The sequence below is a fragment of the Achroia grisella genome, unplaced genomic scaffold (assembly GCF_030625045.1).
Source record: "Achroia grisella isolate CSIRO2021 unplaced genomic scaffold, CSIRO_AGI_Agris_v1 utg640, whole genome shotgun sequence".
In the NCBI taxonomy this organism is placed as follows: Eukaryota; Metazoa; Arthropoda; class Insecta; order Lepidoptera; family Pyralidae; genus Achroia; species Achroia grisella.
In genome coordinates, this window is record NW_026712977.1 from 5,440,884 (window position 1) to 5,464,785 (window position 23,902).

General features: G+C 31.5%; 1 protein-coding gene across 5 annotated transcripts in view; it reads left to right on the forward strand.

Annotated features, from left to right (window-relative positions):
- Positions 1 to 23,902, forward strand: part of LOC131849362 (F-actin-monooxygenase Mical) — a 52,296-nt gene that overhangs the window by 859 nt on the left and 27,535 nt on the right. For all 5 annotated transcript variants that reach the window (XM_059199429.1, XM_059199431.1, XM_059199432.1 and 2 more), the window contains exons 2-5: positions 12,900 to 13,085; positions 22,160 to 22,336; positions 23,171 to 23,338; positions 23,592 to 23,676. In XM_059199429.1, coding sequence (XP_059055412.1) covers positions 12,909 to 13,085; positions 22,160 to 22,336; positions 23,171 to 23,338; positions 23,592 to 23,676 — 607 coding nt within the window. In that variant the 5' untranslated portion in view covers positions 12,900 to 12,908. The remainder of the gene's footprint in view (positions 1 to 12,899; positions 13,086 to 22,159; positions 22,337 to 23,170; positions 23,339 to 23,591; positions 23,677 to 23,902) is intronic.

Consider the following 23,902-nt stretch of genomic DNA (forward strand, 5'->3'; position numbering starts at 1 on the left):
TATAAAATAATTTATTACACAACTCTATTCCACCTGCATATTATATATTATATTATATATATTTATTTTAATTATCTATCTTCTTAGTTTTAAGAACATTTATAATCACTAAACAAATTACTTGCATATGTAGTAGTAAGTAAGTAACTGGATTTATTTCCAAATTTGCGATAAAGATGACTTTAAGGGACACTTATCAGTTGTATCGCCATTATGGTGGTAGAATTTTGTTAAATGCTGTTTTAAATTAATTAAAATAAATATTAGTTTCATTAATCTCTGCACTACAGTATATTGTGACCATCAAGTTCACACCAGTTCCATGACCCAAATTAGAATATAATTTAACACATGTAATGGTCTTACCATTAGAAAAACAAAGACAGAATCACATTAAGAGCCATATTTTAAGTTTGTATTTTTTTAAATTATTGACATAATGTATAGTAAAATGATTTACTTACCTGAACCTAGAAAGTAAACATGTGTGTTTGAAACAAATAATAAATTAGAGAGATTTTTATGAGTTTCTACAATTGCAACAGTTTTAGCTTGTATTATAAGTAGTGCATGTGGGTTCAAATAGACATTTAACATAATTTATAATAAAACTTAATTAATTTGTTTGACGAAAGTAATTCACATTGACAATTGCTTATTGTATATAAGTGAACTCACACTTATTGTAGACTATCACATCTATAGCTTGTATGAGTGCTCTAGTATTTGTTGGAAAAATCACCAGGTATCTTGTACCAAAAAATATGTTGTACTATTCATTCTCTAGCACTGTTACTATACTTTTACTTACTCTGTTCATTTGACTATTGATCAAAATATGATTAATATTTTAAGAAATAACAAAGAAGAGTTAGTTTTTGTTAGAAAAAACTATGCTCACAGAAATGCTACACTTTAAAGTAAATAAACTGCTTTACAGTTAACACTTTGGTTTCATGGTGGATAAATCAACTTCTGTCGCTTGTCTACTAAAACTCTAATGAATTATATATTTGTTGATGGGTTTATTTTGTGACCTTTCAAAAGTATTTGATTGAGTTCATCAAGAAACACATGAACTGAAATATTATGGTCTTAGAAGTAAAGCTCTAAACATGATAAAATTATATTACAGAATAGAATGAAAATTGTTAAAATAAATACTATAATGTGGTATCCCTCAGGTATCTATTCTAGATCTTTTTTTAATTTTAGATTTTACATAAATAACCTGCCTTATATGGTAGAAAAGATATCAAACATAATTCTGTTTGTTGATGATACTTCATTAGTCTTAATAGTAATAAAGTCCCAATTGTATTATGATATTGTATCCGAGCGTAATAACTACAATATGACCTTATTGACGATATGCTTATTAATGATACAAAAGTACCAAATATTACAAGATTGATGTTAGATATGCAAATTAGCGTCATTGGCGTATATCGATCAATTTTTAATTCTTCACGTAATTGTTGATAGTAGTATGTTGGAAAATTATGTTAACACGAAAGATTCGAATATAATAATAATATAATAAAATCTCACAGCGCCATCTACATAAAGCGGGTGTGGCTACTAGACAAATGATAGAAATACTTATATAAATTTTTTGTATATACATAATACACAATATACATAGAAAACACGTAGAAAAAATGTCGACCAATGCATACAATCATACTCATGTATACAAATGTTTATACCGTGCTGTTGAAATGAACCCGCGACCATTGCAAGAAAGCGGCCAGCTAAACATCTAGACCACCGACGCAATTGCATAAATCTTAAAGTAGGCATTTTTTAAAATAATAATTTATGTTGCAAAGATAATATTGACAACTTTGTCGTGACCAATTAACCTCAGCTGTTAACTTATATAGGATACAAGACTTATCAATCTCCTTTCCTTATTAAATATTATGTAACACACGATGAAATATTTTTATTTATTATATTATTAATAATTAATTGAAGAAGCTTAATTCCTACGTTATCGTTATCTACGGTCAAACGGGTGTTTTGGAAATTAGGACTTAAATTTAACATTTGTTTAAATAAATATTATAGCATATAGATAATAATTTGTTCAGAATAAGCGTCATCATAAATTTATCTGGAAGTAGCCTCATTATAATATTTATTAATTAGGTAGGCGAATTATCTTTGGCAGGAGTGGTTCGGATAATTGGATGGCAGTGTGAATACATTATACGAGTAGATAAATCACATTTTTATTGAAAAAAATGTTTACTAAACTAAAAGAGTATATAACATAAAGTAAAATAGTAAAACTATAGATTGTCATTATTTTTTGTACCGATCAAAGGTGTAGACAAATCAGATAATAGGTATCTTTCGATAAGACGGATTTTAAAACGTATATTGCGTGATGCTTTATTTCTTACGTTAATCGGCAATTTTTCTGTATTTTTATATCAATTTTAATGTAATGTATACAATGGTACTAAAACGATTAAAATAACAGTTTTAGTTATAGTTTGCACTATACAATATGTATCTGAAAAAAAAAATTACCTCATTCAATATGCTGTAAAAAGTATTCAGCGCCTGCTTAAAGAAAGAGTTATATAAATTTCTATCAAGCGGGTGATATATACAATTATCAAAGAAACCATTGCTGATCACCTGAACGTAACAGTATGCGTAACAATATAGTCTATTAGTTATAGACTTTACTTGAGTTTTTTTTACCATTTACATATTTTTATTATAAAATATGATTTTAGTTATTGAATTGGAACAGTTTGCGCCTCATATGTTCCTAATATAAGCGTGACATGAGAACAATCAGCATATAGGAGTGTGGGTAGCCTACTGGCGCGCGGTCGGGTGATTCAGTTCGCCCACGCGTGCATCATCACAATCTTGGAGGCTGTTTTATGTTTGCCAGCGATGTCTAGATTTTTCTTTAATTTGACTCACAACTGATCTTAATTTTATTGTATTAATATAATAGTCATAAATAGTCATGTCGAAGCTGGAATAGTGATAATGGCAAAACGGTTATCGGTAATACAACTAAAAAGAAAAATAGCAGTACATTTGCACAAAAGGCCATTTAGATGTAACGCAAAAAGCATTTTATTTATGTTACCCGAAATAAGGTTCGATTAAATTTAAAGCGTTACTTTAAACGCAGAATTAAACGAGCTTTGTAGCAAAGAAATCAAAATACCAATAATGTTTATTTTATAATATATGCAGCAAGAATGTATCTGCCCAACTTCACTTTTGCGTTCGGATTACTGTTTATAGAAAACGAGTAACCGGGCAACTTATTTGTTAAACTAATTATAATAAAGTAAACATTAAATTTGATGTGATTGATGTATTGTGAAAACTGTACCGAAGTAAAGTAGCGATTATTTATATATTTTTAATCGAATAAGACAAAGAAATATTATTCAAGACCATCAAGATACAAACTGCTATTGATTCTTATATATATTTTATATAAATATAAGTAGCCTTTTGTCTTTATTAGCTTAGCCTTTATACGATTGTGTATATATATATCTGCATACATTAATGATGTGAATGCCCTTCCTTATATCGTGTTGTATCGCCGACACGTCATACTATACATATTTTAGTATCATATAAGTACAGGCAGTTTCGTATAGTTAGTTAATATTATGCCGGGTTTAATGCTATGCTTTATGCAGTTACTGTATAAAGAACAGATTTATAAAAAATCTATATGTGGATTACAGCAATAGGCCATAAGCAAGTCATCAGAATCTGTCACTGTGAATCATCTTTATATAGTATAAAATGAAGTCGCTTCCGCTATCTGTTCGCTTAGATATTTTAACTATTTAAGGGTATATTCTGTTAAACGTGCTAAAGATTAACAAAATAAACTTTGAAACTGTATAAGATTAAAATTATTAACGATTTGTATTATAAATAACAATCGGACGTAGACGTTGTTACGTACTTGAGTCGGATCAAGAAAGTCGGGTTATGTATTGCTTGTTATAATCATCTGTGCCTACACTTAGATAATTAACCGTGTGTGCCTCTGCAAGAGTCATAATATGTAAGATGCAAGTACTTGATACATTGTAGAGATGTTGCCGACAATACCACAGTGGTTACAGTACTATGTTATACAATGTAGTTATCTTTCTTGTAATTATGTGATTGTTTATAAAGACGTTTACTTCTTACTTATCAATTTCTGCTGACCTCATAATATAGGAAATATTATGAGTGACATGAGTATTAATCTAAATAGGCTAGTTACATTGTTAAGGGAATTTAATACGCTCAAGTTTATATGAAATTATTTGAGTGTGACTAAAAACGTAACGTAACGTAAGTAAAACAAATAATTAATGTTTTTAGAAATAAATGGAATAACAAATTGGTGCCAGCGACTTTGTACGCGTCTATATTTTAAATCTATTATATCAGCTATTGATTATAATCGATGTTGATCATTTAATTAGTACATTTGCTGGTCATTATGCACAACGGTCCGAACTTGAGGTAGTAACGTCTGAATATAATTTTCTTCACTCTATAAAATTCTAAATTTATGTTTGCCTTTCACTGTTATCGCGAGCTACGTTTATAGTTTGGAAAGTATTCCGCGCTTTGTGTCGATATTTTTTGAGTAAAACGTACTTAAACTAGGGTTTTGCTATATTACGTTGGCTAGTCTACCCACCTTCCAGTGTATCGCACGTTACTAACATTTCATGAGTATGTTTCTTTTTAATGGTCTGGGTATTTTCTATGTATTTTTAATAAAAATGTATATAAGTTTTTGTGTCAGCAGCGCCAACTAATCCCACTAGATGGGCGCTGTGCAAATTTTCCTGGTTTATATATTTATTATTTATATTTACTACGGGAATTGCTTATTTTGTGATAACTATAGTACTAATATTGTTACTAACGTTCTAAATGATGGTTAACTGTTTCGATTGAAAGATGATGAACATTCAGAGAAATTGCAAGGAGACGGTACCAGGGTAGGTCTTCATTATACTATCATGATGAGATGTATTGTATACATTCAATAAATTACGGAAAAGATGCGTTTATGTACGAGACGAGTTATGACAGTTGATAAAGCAAGCTTCTGAAGCATAGAGGCCAATGGCACTCATTGCCTGACCTTTAATATGGTTGTAAAGACAGATGCATGATGGACCTTTATCTGTATTCTCTTGTATGCATGTATCTCTAGATTTTATTATAGAATTCAGAAATTTTGTTTTCTGACATATTTCAATTAAATTGTAGTACCTACACAGTACAGTACATTGTGTTCGGCTATAATTAGCCAATATTTCAAAACTTATCTGTTTATCTTTTTATTATATTAATCCAAATCACCACCATAAAAGAGAGTATAGAATATTATATTTATGAAAAAAAAATGACAGCAGAGCATTTATGGAAAGAGAGTGTAAAATTCAGGAGCTATGTTGCTCATGAAATAGGAAAAATTCCTTTTTAATCATCGTTTTAATTTATAACAACAAAATACATGAAAATCATAGTTCTATAGAAATCATAGTTATCTAAGTTTGGAACAAAGTAGGGACCAGTTTACAGTCTCATAACAATGTGCAAGCGAAATATTATACAAACTGATTAATTATGCGGTGTTTTTAATTAAGTGGAAGGTGAAATCGTCTGGTTTGTCGGTGAACGTACAAGTATACTCACTTTTCCGTTTCAGTGATGTCCTTATATAAGCCTCGTAAAAATGATCTATTGCGAAACGTCTATGAAAGGAGTATATATATATGCCACGTTTAGAACTAAAATAAAAATACCTATTTTTATTAAAAATACCTATTTATTTATGGAATGGTACACCCGCCAGCGCTAATGGGTTATGTTGGAGTAGAGAGTATAATAGAGGATGATAGTATGCATGCTCATCCTAAGTCTAATCAGTTAACCATCCTGGCGAATTCACCAGGAATTGACCGCGTTGTTATGTAAGGGGGACAGCATGGACATCGATTTAACATAATGGCACCTCTACTTTGCTTTACTAACAATCCCCTCCCCTTATTACTTTAACATTAAAAGTCTTCATGTGATTAAGTTTTTTTTTCGTCTTTGTGAATAACTCATTGCCATATCGGATTTTGTAAAAAGTACCCAGAATAACATACGATAATACAACAGAGCACCAACAGTGGACAACTCAAAATAAAATTAATCTAAACAAGTCGCCTGGCCACCGTGATCACGGTCTCATTATATTTCTCATAATAATATATACTTCATAGATTCTTTATTTTAATTAATTCGTGTATCTATTACAGTTTATATATACGTCATATTTATTTAATTTTCCGACCCTATAATACTCATAGCAACCTCCTTGAACTAGACGAAACCTGGGGTTGCAACCAAAAGGTTTGAATGTGATGACATCACTATGTAGTTTCCTCTAATCTGCAGAGGAACCACAACGACTAGTTTACGCGTCACTTGGGACACTTCCAAGCCCAATGTTGAGTCACTTCCTTAATTATATCAATTTAGACGGACTGTGCCATGTGTGTTATAAACAAATGAAAGCCATATTCCCAAATGGGCCTATTGTCAGTCATATTATGGCCTAACCATTATCCACGCAAACATTGTGCCGGGAACTTTAGTACTGATTAATCAATAGAATAAATCATTTATATAAAAAAAACTTAACTAATTAACTAGACAATGGTAAGGTTGTTTGATTAATAAATAACAGTAAATATAGAGGCTTACCAGTTCCTCAAGAATGCCAATGCATGACAGACGATGATGACGATAGTTATTACTTTTTACCAGGTGGATCAATAGTTTAATTGCCATTCCAGCTAATTTAAATTCGGTTTGAATGCCTCTAGTTATACTATTTCGATATGAAATATAAGTATTATAGAAAGTTTTTTGATTTAGATTTTTTTTATTAACCACTTAAAGTAAAATGAGTTACAATGTAATAGTCAAAGTTTGTGAGACTCATTATTTGCAATGGTTTATTAAATTATAAATCACTTTACTACTAGTCTCTCGTGTTAATTTATCACTTCACTATATATATATATATATATTTGAACTTATCGTTATGATGAAATACAATCGAGTTATTATTGCCGTAGATGATTTACCACTGAACCTTATTATACTTGGAGAAAATTTAAAGTTTACAAAATATTTATACCATCATGACTGTTACTCCAAATTATGTATCCATTGTGAATCGCCAACGTGGTAAATACATGACTGTTTCGGCTGCAGGGTAGGAGATAACGTCACACATATAAATCCTTCGGAATGTTAACCCGTAACCTACGGGCGTTATATCTATGGTGCTGATTATGTATATAGGCGACGGTTATCACTTAACTTCAGGTGCACCGCTATCTGGTTGCCATTCCAGTAAAAAAATTACATTCAGTTAATAATTTATCGTAACCTCAGTGTGAGTAAAAAGGATCATAATATTTACACACTATATGTAGTCCTAAAAATAGACCATTTAACACTTGTTTCTCTCTGCTTACTTCCTAAGGTACCCTCCACGAAGATATATGGCATACGCCTTATTAATGCATATGGACATATATGGTAGTCGTATACACTTCAACGCTAATTTGATAATGTTATCTAATCTGTAGTGTTACCTAGAATTTTGATATCGTAATCAATAGTCTTTCTTACTCATTGTTTTAATGATGTATCTCACGTAAGCACGCGTATTAGTATACATATTTTCGAATTTCCTACTATTTATATTCTCCGGGCGGTCTAAAATGGTTGCTTTGATGATAGCTCGTAAATAGAATCGCAACAGAACATTTTGAACAATATGTGCTGTTACATTTGGATGGCTCCAGCAACAAATTCAATTCATTGTATTATTTGCTGGTAAAAGTGATGTATGTCCAAAATTTTTCTGTAAAACAATGGAGATAGTGAGACCTACGGCTTTTGTAAATACTATTTTATGGTATATTTTTGTAATGTATACCATAAAATAAAATAATAAGTATAGTCGTGTACAATGCATAGTCAATGGAAATATTTTTCATTAATCCTCTACTGCGATTTTCCCAAAGAGCGCTCATATTAAAACCGTATAAAGATTTCATTGTTGAAAGGACATGTCCTTAATATGACAAGTATCCATGGACTATAATAATCATAATCATGAAAATTTCATGAATTTTCATAAAATATTGTATATTATAATACATTAATTGCGAATTGACTCTGAATTGGCCACAATGTTTTTCTATGAGTTAGGTATTAGGTTAATAAATATGTACTCCTTTTTTTAAAATTTGTCTCTATCAATTAATTTTGTCTACTTTGTAGTCACAACCATGACGAACACTGTTTAGACTATTTTACGGACACTACAACTTGCGGCCAGTATTATTATTTTATAAATATTAGTCATAATATAATTAATGTATTATCTGTACATCTATATTTTTACTACACTGTCGGACTATTAGGACTTCAATTAAACCACATGTGTAAGTAAATGAACTGAATAACCATGTACCTACTTATCGCTTTTAATGTCGGTCACAAAGAACCCCGGACAGTACTGCTAGCGCGGCGGTGGTCGCGAAGCCGAATGTATTCTGGGCCAAGCTGTGATTAGGATACATAACAAAAGTGCAGTACAATTTTAGATACAACACTGCGAACAGCGACTGTACAATATGGCAATTAACATTTAATTTTAATATTAACAGACGTCTTGAAACACAAAGTTAATGGTAATCGGTCAAAGATAAATTATTTATCTCACATGTGATTCATATGTTTATAAGGTGAAGTGTGTTTTAGTGACGTTTGATATATTTATTTTACATATAGTTTACACACGTAAGTATTTTTGTTAGTTTGTATTGATTGTTAATCATAACACAATTTTGACAATGACAATTAAATATAAAAATAATCTTAAATTCTCAGAAGTGTAACTAAAAATTTGCATTTATTGTTTTTGAATTTGCAGTATCGGTTTTTAATATATTTAAGAACTTTATTGTAAAATTCTGTATATTTTTGTACTAAGATTAAATAAGTATTTAATACACTATTTATGCATTAAAACCTGCATGCACTCTTCAACGTTTATTTTGGGGTAGCATCTCACATACCTATTGCATGTAACATAACTTTAAAATAGGAAGAAGAGTCAACTGTCCTTTAAGGAAGAACAGAATTTGTTCGTATAAATCGATTCAGTTTATTCCTATGTTTAAGTGTGTATGTTTTTGTGTGTTGAGGTGTGTCTTGTTTGTTTGATAGATTTTAATGAAAAGTAGACATTCATAAAAAAAAACTTTATTGTGAGTAAGGACATATATTTTGAACAATTAAATTTTACAATTTCGAATATGTTGTATCATCTAAATCTGTTCAATAGCAGCATGTTGAATTTCTCCTTCTTTTGTAGTCGGCTAAAAATATCTATTTTTGTTTATCAGATTATATAGCTAATTTATAATAATTATTTAGATTAAGGGGCTGTCAAAAATCACAATATCTTATTGATTTTTGTCACGTCCACCTGTTCTTCAATACAGCTGTAGATATTAATATAGTTTTTGTCAAAACAAAACATTATTCTCAACCGATTCTATTAATAGTTATGCAATTGGTGTACTTGTGGAGTACCACAACAATATCGTGTAATAAAATTGTACAGTAAATTACTATTTACATAACACATCCACGATATTGTCGCGACATTATCCTTGACGGAGAGTTCCTATTTATTTATTACCTATATCTCGGTAATAATGGAATGGTGTACCCATCTCTGCTAACGGTATACACTGGTGTGCGTTTGTTTTTGTTGGCCCATCTTGACGAATTCATCTGGAATTAAGTAGTTGTCATTATTTACGGCCTCGGTGGTCTAGCGGTATAACACACCGCCTTACTGTCGTTGTTCGCGGGTTCGATTCCTCGCACGGCACAAACATTTGTATTCGTGACTATGATTGTTTGTGTCGGTCTGGGTGTTTTCTATGTGTAATATGTATGTATTTACCCAAATAATCTATTTGTATCCGTTATTTAATACACATAACACAGACTTTAGCTAGCGTAACTAGATGTCGCTATGTGAAATGTCCTGAGATTATTATTATTAACAATCCCCTCCTACCCATAGTACCTTCATAATAACGATGATATTATGTTGTTACGTGTAAACCATATTATTAGATGCTCAAAAAGCATGAACACGTTTTAACAACTGCACAACTAAACTGACATCTTAACAATACTTTACGATGCATTATATTGTTGTTATACTGCGATTAAATTTAACTACATAATTCACTGACCTTGCGTGTGTGGTTGCCCTTGACTCAGGTTTTCGTACAATACCGATTGTATAAATTTGTTCAAAATTTTTGTATACAACTCACGTTAGCAATGGACTAAATTAGTTCTAAAACTATATCAAAAATGTCGCATGACGCATAAGATGTAGATGAAATAATATTCGCCCTTTTGAAAATCTACTAAGTTAAAAAAACATGTATAAAAAGACTCGTCTTGCTTTCAGTTTATTATTCTACACATATGTATATATTTACAGCTATTTCTGACAAAATATTCCCGGTTCACGTAGAAGGCACTGACCTCGCTCGAAGTGTTTAAGTAGGTATATTTATAATAAACTTATGGTATAAAAGAAGATACAATTATTTTTATCCTCTGTTTTATATTTACTGCAAAGGTCGTCTATATTAAAAAATGTCATGTTAATACAACTTGTTTTATTTTACGGCGCAGACTATACAGTTGGCTTCATTAAGATATTGAGTGGTACAGAGTTTAATAACGTGAACGGTTCCAATAATTTTGTTATTCTGATAGTGTACAGAAAACTGTATTTCTGTTTACACATAATAGATACTAATGTTTGTATTAACTCAGATTAAAATCCTTTATAGGACGTGAGATAATATTGACCTTTTGTGGAACGGTTTATATTAACTCAATTGATACTTATAAAATTACGCTCTGCTTGAGTGACCGGACTTATATATATTCTCTATTTTGACGACTAAAAAATAAAATTTGTCAATTATAGATTATTACCTTCCGTGCTACATAAATTATTTCTTAGCAGTGTCTGCGGTTGATGACCGGATGTTCGAGTATAAATTTCATTTAAGAGGTCACTTTGAGGCCTAATCCCAAATGAACAGAACTAACGTTAATTAATGGTGCAGTTGTTTTGTTTTTTAAATTTGTTACAAAATTAAGTGTCGGTTATATTTCTACTTTAGATTAAAACTTCTTCAAGACTAATTTTAACAAAATATGTGTTGATATGTACGTATAACGGTAAATACTATTAGATATTTCTTATTCTTTAAAGAAAAAAACAGTAAATGATTTAAATGAAATTGGTACAGATCATGGACTAATACGGTAAATGGAAAATCAAACAGATTAACATGGTACGGCAATTCCTTTGAGTTTGTATAAACCATTATGTTTTGCCTCTTTAGGGATGCAAAATTTAAAATAGAATTGCAAAGCAGCCCACCATGAGTGTAGATTCAACATGAGCTTATTTTTTTCTTCCCGAACAAACGTCCTGTGAAAATAGATGCGGCAGAACAGTACTTTACACACAGCGAGGTCATACTCTCGGCTTAACAAACTCGCACGTGCTGGCGCGGTTTTGTATACAATTTCTTTGTTTCTCTTACTTTGTTTACAAATGCAGTATTTTACAAAAATATCTTTCGCTCTCATAATTTTAACTGAAACAAGTATGTATTTGTGAAACTGTGAGGCTGTAAACGTTTCTTCATTACTTAGTAACAAAGTCGCTTTCGCTGTCTGTCCCTATGTACGCTTAAATCTTTAAAACTACGCAACGGATTTTGAAGCGGTTTTTTTAATAGATAGAGTGATTCAAGAGGAAGTTTTATATATATAATAGATCAGTTTAAAAAAGAAGCTTAATATGCGTTAATTTTCATTGCGTATAATTTTATTGCATGACATCTTAGTTTTCTCCTGATTTTGATTATAACTTTTAACTGGTAGGTTAAGCGCAACTATTCGAACAGTTATATTCAGGCCGTAGAAAAGAAAGTCAGTTATACATTAGAATGCCAAGAAAAATAGTTCTTTAAATAGAAGATTCCAACGTAATAACAAATGTTTATCATGGATATGCATTTAACAAAGATAGGAAATGTAGCGCTGATATAAAGAACGGATGCTGGAAATAGAATGAATGAAACCTTGTGACGTCATGTTGCACGCAAATAGTGTGTGTGTACGGTTTTGTTCTCGTACATAGCTAATGGATCTATTTATGATTAAAAACAGTTAGTTTCCAATTATTTGGGCAAGGATTACAGAGTATGAATATGTATTTATAGATAGATTCTATATCATGTATTATTATTAGCACCCATTATTATCATTCGCATTCTGCTTATTTTATGTGTATTAAGGAGTTCAAAAATCAAACGACTTTTGAACGTCATAATACACATAAAAAAAGCTTTCTGGTTTGGGCGATTTAAAAAAATTAAACAGCAAATATTTTATCATACAGATATTATTATCTTATATTACTATAATTTATTTAAATTATAAGTTTGAACATTATTAAGGTTCCATAACTTTGTTGTCCATCCATAGGCTTTGTTAATCTATGTAGTCGTATGCTATAACAGTTCGAAATGTAATACTCCTCCGTCCGTTAATTTTTCGTAAAAAGGAGTACAAGTGTTTTTACGAAAAAATTGCTTCACGAATTAATATGTGGGTATATATATGTATATCATAACTGTAATATATTATATATCTACCATAATACCATAAAAAAAATTCTTTCTTTTTAGCGCCTCAACATGAACAGGGGTGGGCGTGTTGAGGTAACACCGCCGGAGTGCGCGCTGGCCGCCGAAATGTTCGACCACTTTTGTTCGGCGGGTACCATGAAACAAATCCTGGCGCTGCACAGGGAGATCTGCAACACCCTCACACTCAAACCCACCCGACTTCCTGATTTCTATCCCAAACTGAAGGTACGTGTTGAGATAACTGTTGCATTAAACTCAATAATTACAATTTTGACTAATACAGTCTGGTTTGTTGATACATATAAAAATAAGCGAAAATATTTACACATAGTAACTAACATATGTAATATTTTTAAATGTAAAACTGAATTGTTTTAACATGCCTGGGTGACAGTTAGAAATTCTATTAATGCAATCCACTTATAATTCGAAATAATACTATATTACGATTTAACTTATTTTAAATCATAATATAGTATTATATTTAGCTCGAAATGGGGTCCTGAAATTTTAATTAATCTACTGCTCTCTACTACTACTAAATTATTAACTTATATGGCAAAACAACGTCTGCCGGAGCTATTAAAATATATATAAATAAGCATAATATGTGCATTTGGAAGGTTTTGAAATATGCTATTTGTATCTAATAATATCAAATGGTGAAACATTTTTCATTTATGTACTTCGATTCTTAAAATTACATTCCATATAAGTACGAATTAGAAAAGTAATAATATTTTAGCAACGGTATGGATAAACGTTGTACCGAGTGCTCAACGACTTGCACAAGGTCGTCTGGGCTTACCCCAATATTATCGACTATTCGAGGAATGTAAAGGGCGAACATTATACTCGTGGTAAAGAAATCTGATGTCTATGTTCTCACTATTAAATTCTAAAATTCATAGAGACTATATTGATATTGAGATTACCTTTAGAACCACACCATTCGTAGACAGTATTTGTCTGCTATTTCGACTCAGGTCGAATGTATATAGGACAATGACGACAAACATTGCAGAAAACTCCACTGTTAGGTATACGAGGGAGTCATAAGGCATGTGGTTTTTGTGGTCATCGAATAAATAAGACTGGAGTTCCGATTTTAAATTACCAAATTGATTTCCAAATTAATCATATAGGTATCTTAATTGTTTTCGCAATGTTACTTCGTATTAAAAAATGTTGTCATATGAAAAAAATATCCGCATTTTTATTATACTTTACGTTATTGTTATAGAGTTTGAATCATTTGTATTTTAGAATACTATTTCTTATATTTTGGATCAGAAAATGTGAAGTTTTCACAATAGCTATCGCAATCGTTCAGATCAATCGGTTCAGATCTAATCTTAAAGCGTTGACTATTTGTAACTGTGTCACTGTTATTATAACAGTGCCAACTGTATACAATTTTTTTTCTTTAAATATTTATGAATCTAAAGAGGAAAAACATATTTAAAGGAAAAAAAATTAGGAATGGTTATTATATTAGATATGCAGTAAATAAGTACCTATTACTTTTAAAAGCAAATGTGCCTGCGATGCTTTGAACGTCGCTATATGGGATATTTATAGTTAATTATATGTAATTATGCTTGAGTATAAGAGGACATAGTACGACTGACATATGCCGGTGTTAGGCTGTATTCACCTGATGACTAAATGGTTTCACTAATTGTTGATTGATGTAGGTTGACAACGCTTTTCGTTATAATTAACTTGGGTCGCCCGGTCGGTGGGCCAATGTGCTAGAAGTGCTGTGCGAGGTATGCGGTCGAGTGGAGACCGACTGTGACCTATTTCAGTTAGAATCACTAAGCTGACTATGTGACAACTATATGACTAATAATTTTCAATTTATTTTATAAAGAAGATTTATTAATCAACTCCATATAAATAATCAACTCCATATAAATGTAACGCGTTATCTTTTTTATTAGAGTAATTTTCTCTATTTTTGCCACCGCTAGCTAAATTTTAAAAGTATTATTTTACATTAAATTTTAACTGATTTTTCATAATACTATTTTATAAGGGAGAACTATATTTCTAGATTGTAGTATGAACTTTAATATAGTGCTTTTAGATTAGCAACATTTGTACTTGTAATACGTGCCTATATCACGTTAGCAAGATGTCAAGTATCTGGCGTAAATTATATTATTGAATCTAGATTTTTGCACAGAACTAGATTCAATAAAATTTATATTAGTATATTAAGTATAGACCCTGTGCACGTAGTATGTATTATAAGTTACAAAATATATAGTGGAGTATCACGTCTATCAAATTACATTAGGTATTCATACAGCAGGAATGAATATTCCTCCACAATCTGCAATTGGCGTAATGCCATTGAAGTTATGCGGACGTGGTGCTGGAAGAGTGGCGGGAATGCTGTACCCAATAGTTTTTGTCGAGAGTTATATATTAACACTACCCGAAATAGAACATAAGATGTTTAGAACTATATTTAGGGAATGGAAAACATTTTAATATATGTAGTTACCTGTGGAATATTTCTATATTCAGTAGAACAGAATTGCAGGATGAATGCTTTGATACTTGTGACTGCTTTGATATAAAAATTGAAAATGAGTATTCAACATAACTAATTTCTTACAATTATTTTGTGTTGAACAGCTATGGCACTCTATTCTAGTCAGAAGTATTTTAAGAAACAATACATTAACTTTTAGTTGGCTCTTGTTTTATTAATATATTTATGTTAATGCAAATAAACCAAAATCAAACTATAGAAACATCAGTATCAATCAATATAAATAAACATCAGTTTACATTAGAACCTATTGCTTTATTGTCGGTTTATAAGAAATCAATTTTATTAAATTCTCAGCCTTCAAACTTTTACCGTTTAAACCACTAAACTTGTTTTAACATACCTAATTTGTAAGAACCCTGTTACCAAAGTTTAGACCCTTTAAGCATAATGAAAACTCGTTTCATGAACGGTTCTTAACGTTTTTGTATTGTTCTACATTTTTATAACCATTTTATACATTTATTTATACACATAATAGTTGATCTTATATCGTCAACCTCTATTGTAAAAGAATAATGGGGTGACAACTATTAACATAATAATATCTTTTTCAGTGCCTATTCAAGATATCTTTATTATATTTAAACATGTCTCTCAATTACGTATTTAAATCTGTCTTCTTTTTCAATTTGATGAATCCGTAATATATAATATATCAAAAATATATTGTATTTAATATGTATATATATTAATTTACTTTGATCAAACACAAATTCTGTAATATAATACAAAACAAGTTAAATGGGGAGGACGCGTAAGAAAGGTTTCTTCTGTTTTTCTTTCGTTGTTTTGGCTTCTGTTCATGCTTGTATTTCTCTTTGTGGTTTATTTGTCCGGTTCCGTAGGATTTGAGATATGTCTGAGGCTGTAAATGCTTGGTATTTGGAATGTTTGTTTACTGAGCCTATACGTGTCTCTCGCAGAGACAATTGGATAAAAAGTCAGTTGAACCTCAAGAGTCACTGTGAAACGGACTGATTCTTGTGCTCGTCTTCTGCCTGGAGCAGAAAGGATTCTAGATATTTCTAGGTAATTGTTCTCTTATACTGACGATGGGCGCCTGGGTGTTAAAATAAACCAGCCTCTTCGTTGTAATTGTGATGCTACTGTTGATGATTTAGGGCACTATGATCTCTCTTGCATGTGAAATGCTGGTCGAATATCTCATTATGCCATAATTATATTATAAGTACATTGCTTGGTGGCGACACAAATACCGGTAATATTGGAGCCAAGAGGCATTGTCGGCGAAGATGGGAAACAGCATGATGTTATGATCCTGGTCTCACCGAAACTAGGAATATTTGGTGTGGTATTACATGTGAGTGGATACATTGGCGGTATGCCATGTGTGTGGACATTGGCGCTAAGTGTATCTGGATCACACTCTCGTCCTGGCACGGTATGGCTTGTAATGCCGACGGCAATTTTAAAGAGAATCTGTATGCGTCGTATTGGTTTGTGCCTTTTGTCGTGGAGACGTTAGGCCCATGGAAAGTTCAGAAGCTAAAAACCCCGTATCCGAAAAATTAAAGTCCGTGAACTTTGTCCGAAAGGTAAGGTAAGGTATGGATATTCAAAAAGGGAAGGAAGGGCTGCTAGTATCTTCGGTGCATTTATTTTTTCTGTGCATGAAATGTAATACGCCCCACCATATGCAAGTATTCTACATGTACATTCCATTACGTCGTTTAGAAAAATAAGCGGGGAAATAGATAGATGAAAACAGTTTTATACTATTTATTGTTATGAGCTTAATGTGAACATTGCGCGGTAAATGAAATGAATGAGTGGTAATTGAATTTTAATTTTTTGCTGGTATAATTATGACGTTAGGTATATTTACACTTCTATCAAGTCATTTTCAGACTTATTTCAATTTGTTCGAGTTTACAATGGTGTGTTTAATGTTTGCACGACACGCCTCTTACAAGGTAGTCACAGAAAATTGTTACTTTTCCCGACTTATTATTATATTATTATTTGTACATACTGCAAAAGACAGTAACAATCAAGTACATACCTGATGGTGAGTGGCAACGCAACATATGAATGCCTACATCATCTCTATCGTAGTTTCCTTTGACATGAACATTTGGTACTTCTGCAAAGTCAAATACTTTGCTGTACAGTTTCGCAAGGCGTGTTCCGATTGGATGAATAAGATATAACAGTATAAATACAGGAATTTCGGAATCCTTACACCTCATGTAACTCTACAACTTGAAGGGTGCAATGGTATATGCTGGGATATTTCTTTAACAGAAACATTGTCGTTGTAGATCTATTAGTCTTAGTATTGTAATGTCACAAAGCTATTAATTTCTATGGCGACATTTACCACTTTCTATTAGGCGGACTAGTTGACCATTCCATTCATGAATGCAGGGATTGCTCTTCGTGACGTACTATCACATATCTTGTTTTCACAATTGTTTTATGACTTTTAGCTTCATGTTTCATGCTCCTGCGATTTTATTGCTTAGCGTTTTTAATATTCTCTTAATTCTTGTATTCAATTCTTCAGAGTTAAATTTGTCAAGTAATTACTTGCCAAGCGACTGTATTCATTATATAGTTGTTATAAAATTTGTGAGTATATTTTATAATTGAAAAATAAAAAACAAGTGCTAGTGATAGCACTTGTTCTTTATTTCAATTATAAAATTTATTATTAATGATTATTCCCAAGCTATTTTATTTTGACGATTTTGGTGGTTTGTCGAACCGCCTTACTTCCAAAGGCCGCGGGTTCGATTTCTCGCATGGTACAAACATTTGTATATCTAATTATGATTTTTTGTGTTGTTCTGGATTCTCTTCTTCTATATTATATGTGTATTTACAAAATAAAAACCCAGTGATTTTTGGTCTTTACTTTTAAAGACTGTAAATTCACTTAAACCTAGAAATAGTTCGTCGTATTAGCACTTTGTTAAATATAATAATATTTTAAAAAAGGTCAAACTTTAACACTCACAAAATTAATATGATACTCCAACACGAATTAAGAAGTAACCCCATAGAATAAGAATATTGCAAAATAATACGCGACTACGAACTAATTATTATTGAGGACCAAAGAAGTGCTTGAAATATTTTTAAGATACACGTTATCTTATCTGCGAATATCTCATATTCTCTAAGTATGCGGCGAAATGATTGAGTGTTGTGTTTCATCAATGAACCTGTATGTAATTCATAACATGAGATCAGATTTACGGCATTGTTGTTGCGAAAAAATTTATCAGTCGATTTAAGTTAATTGAGTATGTATAGTCGTATATTGAATTACATTTCATTAGACGGTCTGGTAATATTTTTTAATGTACCTTAACTGTTGTGCGCAACTACGTCTGCGCTAACCTTAAACTTTATATGTGATTTTTTGAGGGAAGATTTTGTTCCTATAAAATTTAATTAAGATCCGTTCAGCAGTTTATTTGCGAAAAGATAACAAACAGACATATAGAAACACAAAACACATTCTGACTAATAATATTAGTATAGATACACTAAATATATCGAAAAATAAAATTAGAAATATTCGTAACAGAATATTTTTTAATTTGTTACGTATGGAATACTGCATTCTCCTACGCTAATAGGTAAAATAATTGTTGTGAGCAAGTGTTTTGTATTTATTTTTATAAATAGTCACAGTTCAGTTCCTTTCTGTTTTCCTAATCTTATTTACTTGTTAATAACAGAATTAATTGTTTCTGTGTGCTAATTATAGTAATTAAAATCCGTAATAAATTTCGGAATTACTTTGTAAATGAATTGATAAGAGTAATTGTCGAGTTCGGGGCTAGGTTATCTCGTCATATATCATCAGAATGAAGTTCAGGGTATCATGTTATAAAAATGATATCCAAAAATACTTTTTTGTGATTATTCTTTATTTTGTATACTATAAACAATATGCTTTTACTTTTGATTAGCTGATGCCGACTTGCCTATTTCACTGCTTCGCCACATACCACTGAATGGTGTTATAGTACAATTACTTGGCCTGACAGACGTCCTGTCTTGATGAATGAACACATTGTTATAATCGCAAAAATAAAATAGATCTAAAGCTTTATGAAATATCTCAATTTTCTGTGAAATTTTTTGTGCTGTAAAACTGCTATAATCTGTTAGATAACTATAAAAAAAGATGAATGAAATACATTGAGGAGTGGTCAAAAGAAATATACATATATGTATATATTATAACAAATTATTATTCAAATGCGAGCTTTACTTAATTGCACAATGCTGCCACTTCGTCTGTAGACTGATAAGCGAAACCTTAAATGATAATGCAAGCGTTTATTTTCATTGTCAGCCTGCAACTTTATATTCATTACTTTTTGGTTCGCATACCAATTGATATAAAATAAACACAAAATTTTAAGAATATTAGTGAAAGTACAGTAAACGAACAAGACAAAGAGTAAATAGTTATAGTTTTTCACGTATATGTTTCATGTCACAGACAACAACAAATTAGTAATGTTTTTATTATATATATATAGATCTATAGATATGAGATTTTATAACTACATATATCGCATTCCGCGGACCGCAATTGGCTACACGCGAATTCCTTGGAATACTATCGGACACCCCTGCATTCTATGGAATGCAGGCCACTCTACAGATTTCATTTATTCCGTGAAATGCATCATGAAAAAGTAATACACTATTGCGAATTGATATAGATGCTGATTGCTTCCTGATTGGTCTATAGGTTAGACATGCTATTCGATATCCGAACTTGCCATTATCTATATGTCGATATAGATATGAAATAGTGTAATCTTTGAAAAAAGTATTTCAATATTGGTAAAAAGAAATAAGTACTTATCATATTAATTCTCAATTGGCGAAAGTACAAAATATAATGTACACCATACACTGTCGTTTTTAGCCAAAAAACTATTTTTTATACTACGATGGTGACAATCAAGCATACGGCCCATCTAATGGTAAATGGTTACCGTAGCCTATGGACGCCTGAAACACCAGATTACTAAAATGCTACATTTTTGCTTTCAACTATCGTGCAATCAGAAATAATACGAAATAGAATGCAGTTACAATTGATTATAATGTAAACGAATAGTTTTTTCCCTTTGACTGATGTATACTTTGTACAAAGTCGTCAGAATGGGCCCTCGCATTCTCGCGATCTCACCAGTCGCCAATGCCTTCCTAAAGTGAAATTACAAGGTATAAAGTACATAACACATTATAGTCCTTGAGAATGGCGACGCATGATGAAGTAATGTCCATGGTTTTGTATATAGGCGACAATTGGCAGTTACCATCGGCTTTCCTGACAATTTTTATGCCAATCCAGGTAAATAAATATCAACTGTATGCAATCGTAATAGAGTAGTAAAGAGAATCATTAAGGTCAGTTGATAATTGGTTTAACAAACGCATGGAAAATAGCAGACCTGTAATGACATGTAAGTGCTATTATGCAGCACTTGACCATTCCGAGCAGTACTTTGTAATTATTATCGCTTCTTATCTCTAAAAAATGACTTTTAATGTATATACAATAAGCGAGTTATGAATACGTTATCCGACTCCGCCTCTGCACAATTTTAATTAATGCAAAATGATAAGAAAGTTTGTGTATACAATCTTTGTTACAAAGAATGTCTTAGTTACCTAAAGTATTAATACTAAGGCGGCATCAAAATACCTTTTTGCAGAGTATTTCCTAGTATTTCTGCCGCAATATCGATTTCAGAAGGTTCACATAACATAGTGAAATAACTGGATATTAATAGAAGTAGAAGTAATAATTTTATTACTTATATATATATATATTAGTATTTACCGTACTTAATATAGATAGAAAATACCCAGACCATAACTGACGAAAATACTCATGAATAAAAATATTTGTATCATATGAGGAATCGAACTGAGTGCTATACCGCTAATCCAGCAGGGCTATAAATACCTAGGATTCGTAATACTACTAAAAACCATTAAAATAAAAAGAGCACGCACTTATCATCCCTTATACTATAGTCCCAAACGCCAGACCGTGCTGGCAGTGTCTTTTTATGAACTATTTTTTTTTACAATCATTGGAATATTCAACAAGCCTACAGCCCATATGACGGAAAGTCGCAGACTTCGCCTATGTAGGTAGATAGAAGTATGTCTTTTGCAGCAAATATTGTTGGACATCATATATAATAGGACGTTAGGATACACTGGTTATAAAAAAACCTTGAGAGTCTGTACTCTTCAGTGATTGATGACATGGAACACATGATATAATAATAATAAATCCATTTATTGCCAATATCAGTATAGTTACATAGTTACACATTATTATCATCATTATTTATATTTATCATGGTCGTCAGTATTCATCATGCTGTTCATAACTAAGCAACATTTATTATATTCCTTATATTTACATCATCTCTCGACGATTTAATTATTTTGACACAGTGAGTAATTATGATGACGCTGGATGTAAATGTATAAATGGTAGCACATGCTTCATGATCACGTGTGGTTATGCAGCACAAATGTCCCGCTCTATCCAGGAAATACCTAGCTAAACACACCGCTAATCCAAACAGGTGTGGTAATTCGAGGTTCCGGACGCTTTCTGTCCCTATTTTAATTCGTTCCCCTCATGGTTAACGATAATCATTCTATTCTAATATCCATACTAAGAATTAAAAAATGGCCCGTTTCTTTGCAGGCGAAACTGGCTAGCTCGTGGAAAGCGCAGGCCCTGTTCAAGAAGTTCGATGCTCGTGCTAACCACAAAGTATACGGCAAGGGCCGGGCGTGCACCTCCAACAAAGTACTCATCATCGGGGCGGGACCCTGTGGTCTTCGAGCAGCTATAGAATGCCAGTTGCTTGGTGCCAAAGTGGTGAGTAGTGTGAACTCTATATTTTTTCTCCTACCATAGAATGGTGAAAAAAGATTACTACAACAAACTTGACTAAAAAGTCTTAAGTGAGTAAATAGATTTTTAATTCGAATTTCAATGTGTAAAAAATATCTTGTATATTCTAGCATTTAGAGATTCGATGATTCAGAAATAGTTAGATTGCAGCTTTCGAATTGATTCAGTGAATTTCAGTTGTTTTTTAGTATATGAATATATTAAAATTATATGTACATATTTTTAAAAATATATTTTAAATTGTATTTTTTGTTATTCTGTCTTTAAATTTCTTTTTCAATGTTAATTTAGTTCCTATTTTCTGTCTACAATTTAGTAGACCAAGTTTTAGTTAAATACTTTTAGCTTCGCTGGTATCCTCTAAGTACTTATTTGTAGCTTTGTTGAGAATTTGGGTTAGTGTAGAATCATTGGTACTGGTTACGCTTTATTATATTTTTTCAATCACACTATCATTGCTAAAATGTCATTATATATGAATGATATTTGGATATGATTAGGCTGCATTATATGTATTTGTTTAATATGGGAAATCGTTTTTTTGGGAATAAATAGGAAATTTATCGACAAGGGAAAGTAGTAACAAATGAGAAAAAAGGACAATATCAGATTTATATAAAATATTTTTCTAGATAAAATAATATAATATTACACAGAGGTAAAGTTGAGTGAGATTGAAATCGCAAAGAAAAAACCAAACGCGTTTCCCACATTCTACTACTAGAGCCCATCTATTATGTAATACTGCACTTACCCATGCACAATATTTCTATAATAATAATTCCATGTTTTTTGCAGGTTGTGGTCGAGAAACGTGACCGCATGTCTCGTAATAACGTACTGCATCTATGGCCTTTCGTCATTCAGGACCTGCGCGCACTTGGAGCCAAGAAGTTCTTTGGAAAGTTTTGCGCTGGATCAATAGACCACATTAGCATTAGGCAATTACAGTGTATACTACTCAAGGTTTGTAATTGTTAGTGTAATTAATATTAGTTAGAAATTTTGTCTCAATAAAGTATATTTTGATAGATGGGCCTTCTTAGCTAGTCTAGAGGAATTATTAATATTTATTATTAGTATTATAAGGCTTACTCCTATTACCCTCAGTATCATTTCATACCTTTAATAATTAATACTTTCTATGATGAGTACTATATGTTAGCTTTTTATGCGGTACGTGTGAAAAACATAGTGATACAGATACTGAATGTTGCAGGTAGCGCTATTGTTGGGAGTAGAGTTTCACGAAGGTGTAAGTTTCGAAGAATTATTGGAGCCGACAGAATCAGAAAATTCTGAAAGTAAGTAAAATTCTTAATATAAAAACAAAATAATGAAGCAAAACGCCGATAATCATGTTGTGGAAGTAGCAATGACCCCTACTGGGATACATTATAGCCATACCACAAAATTTTGGGAGTCAATGAGTAATGGCAACTTAAGATCATATTTTGTGGCGTAATATATGAGATGTAGTGGTCAGCATAGGAAAATTAATAAAAAAGTTGCTATTGTAATATAAAATAT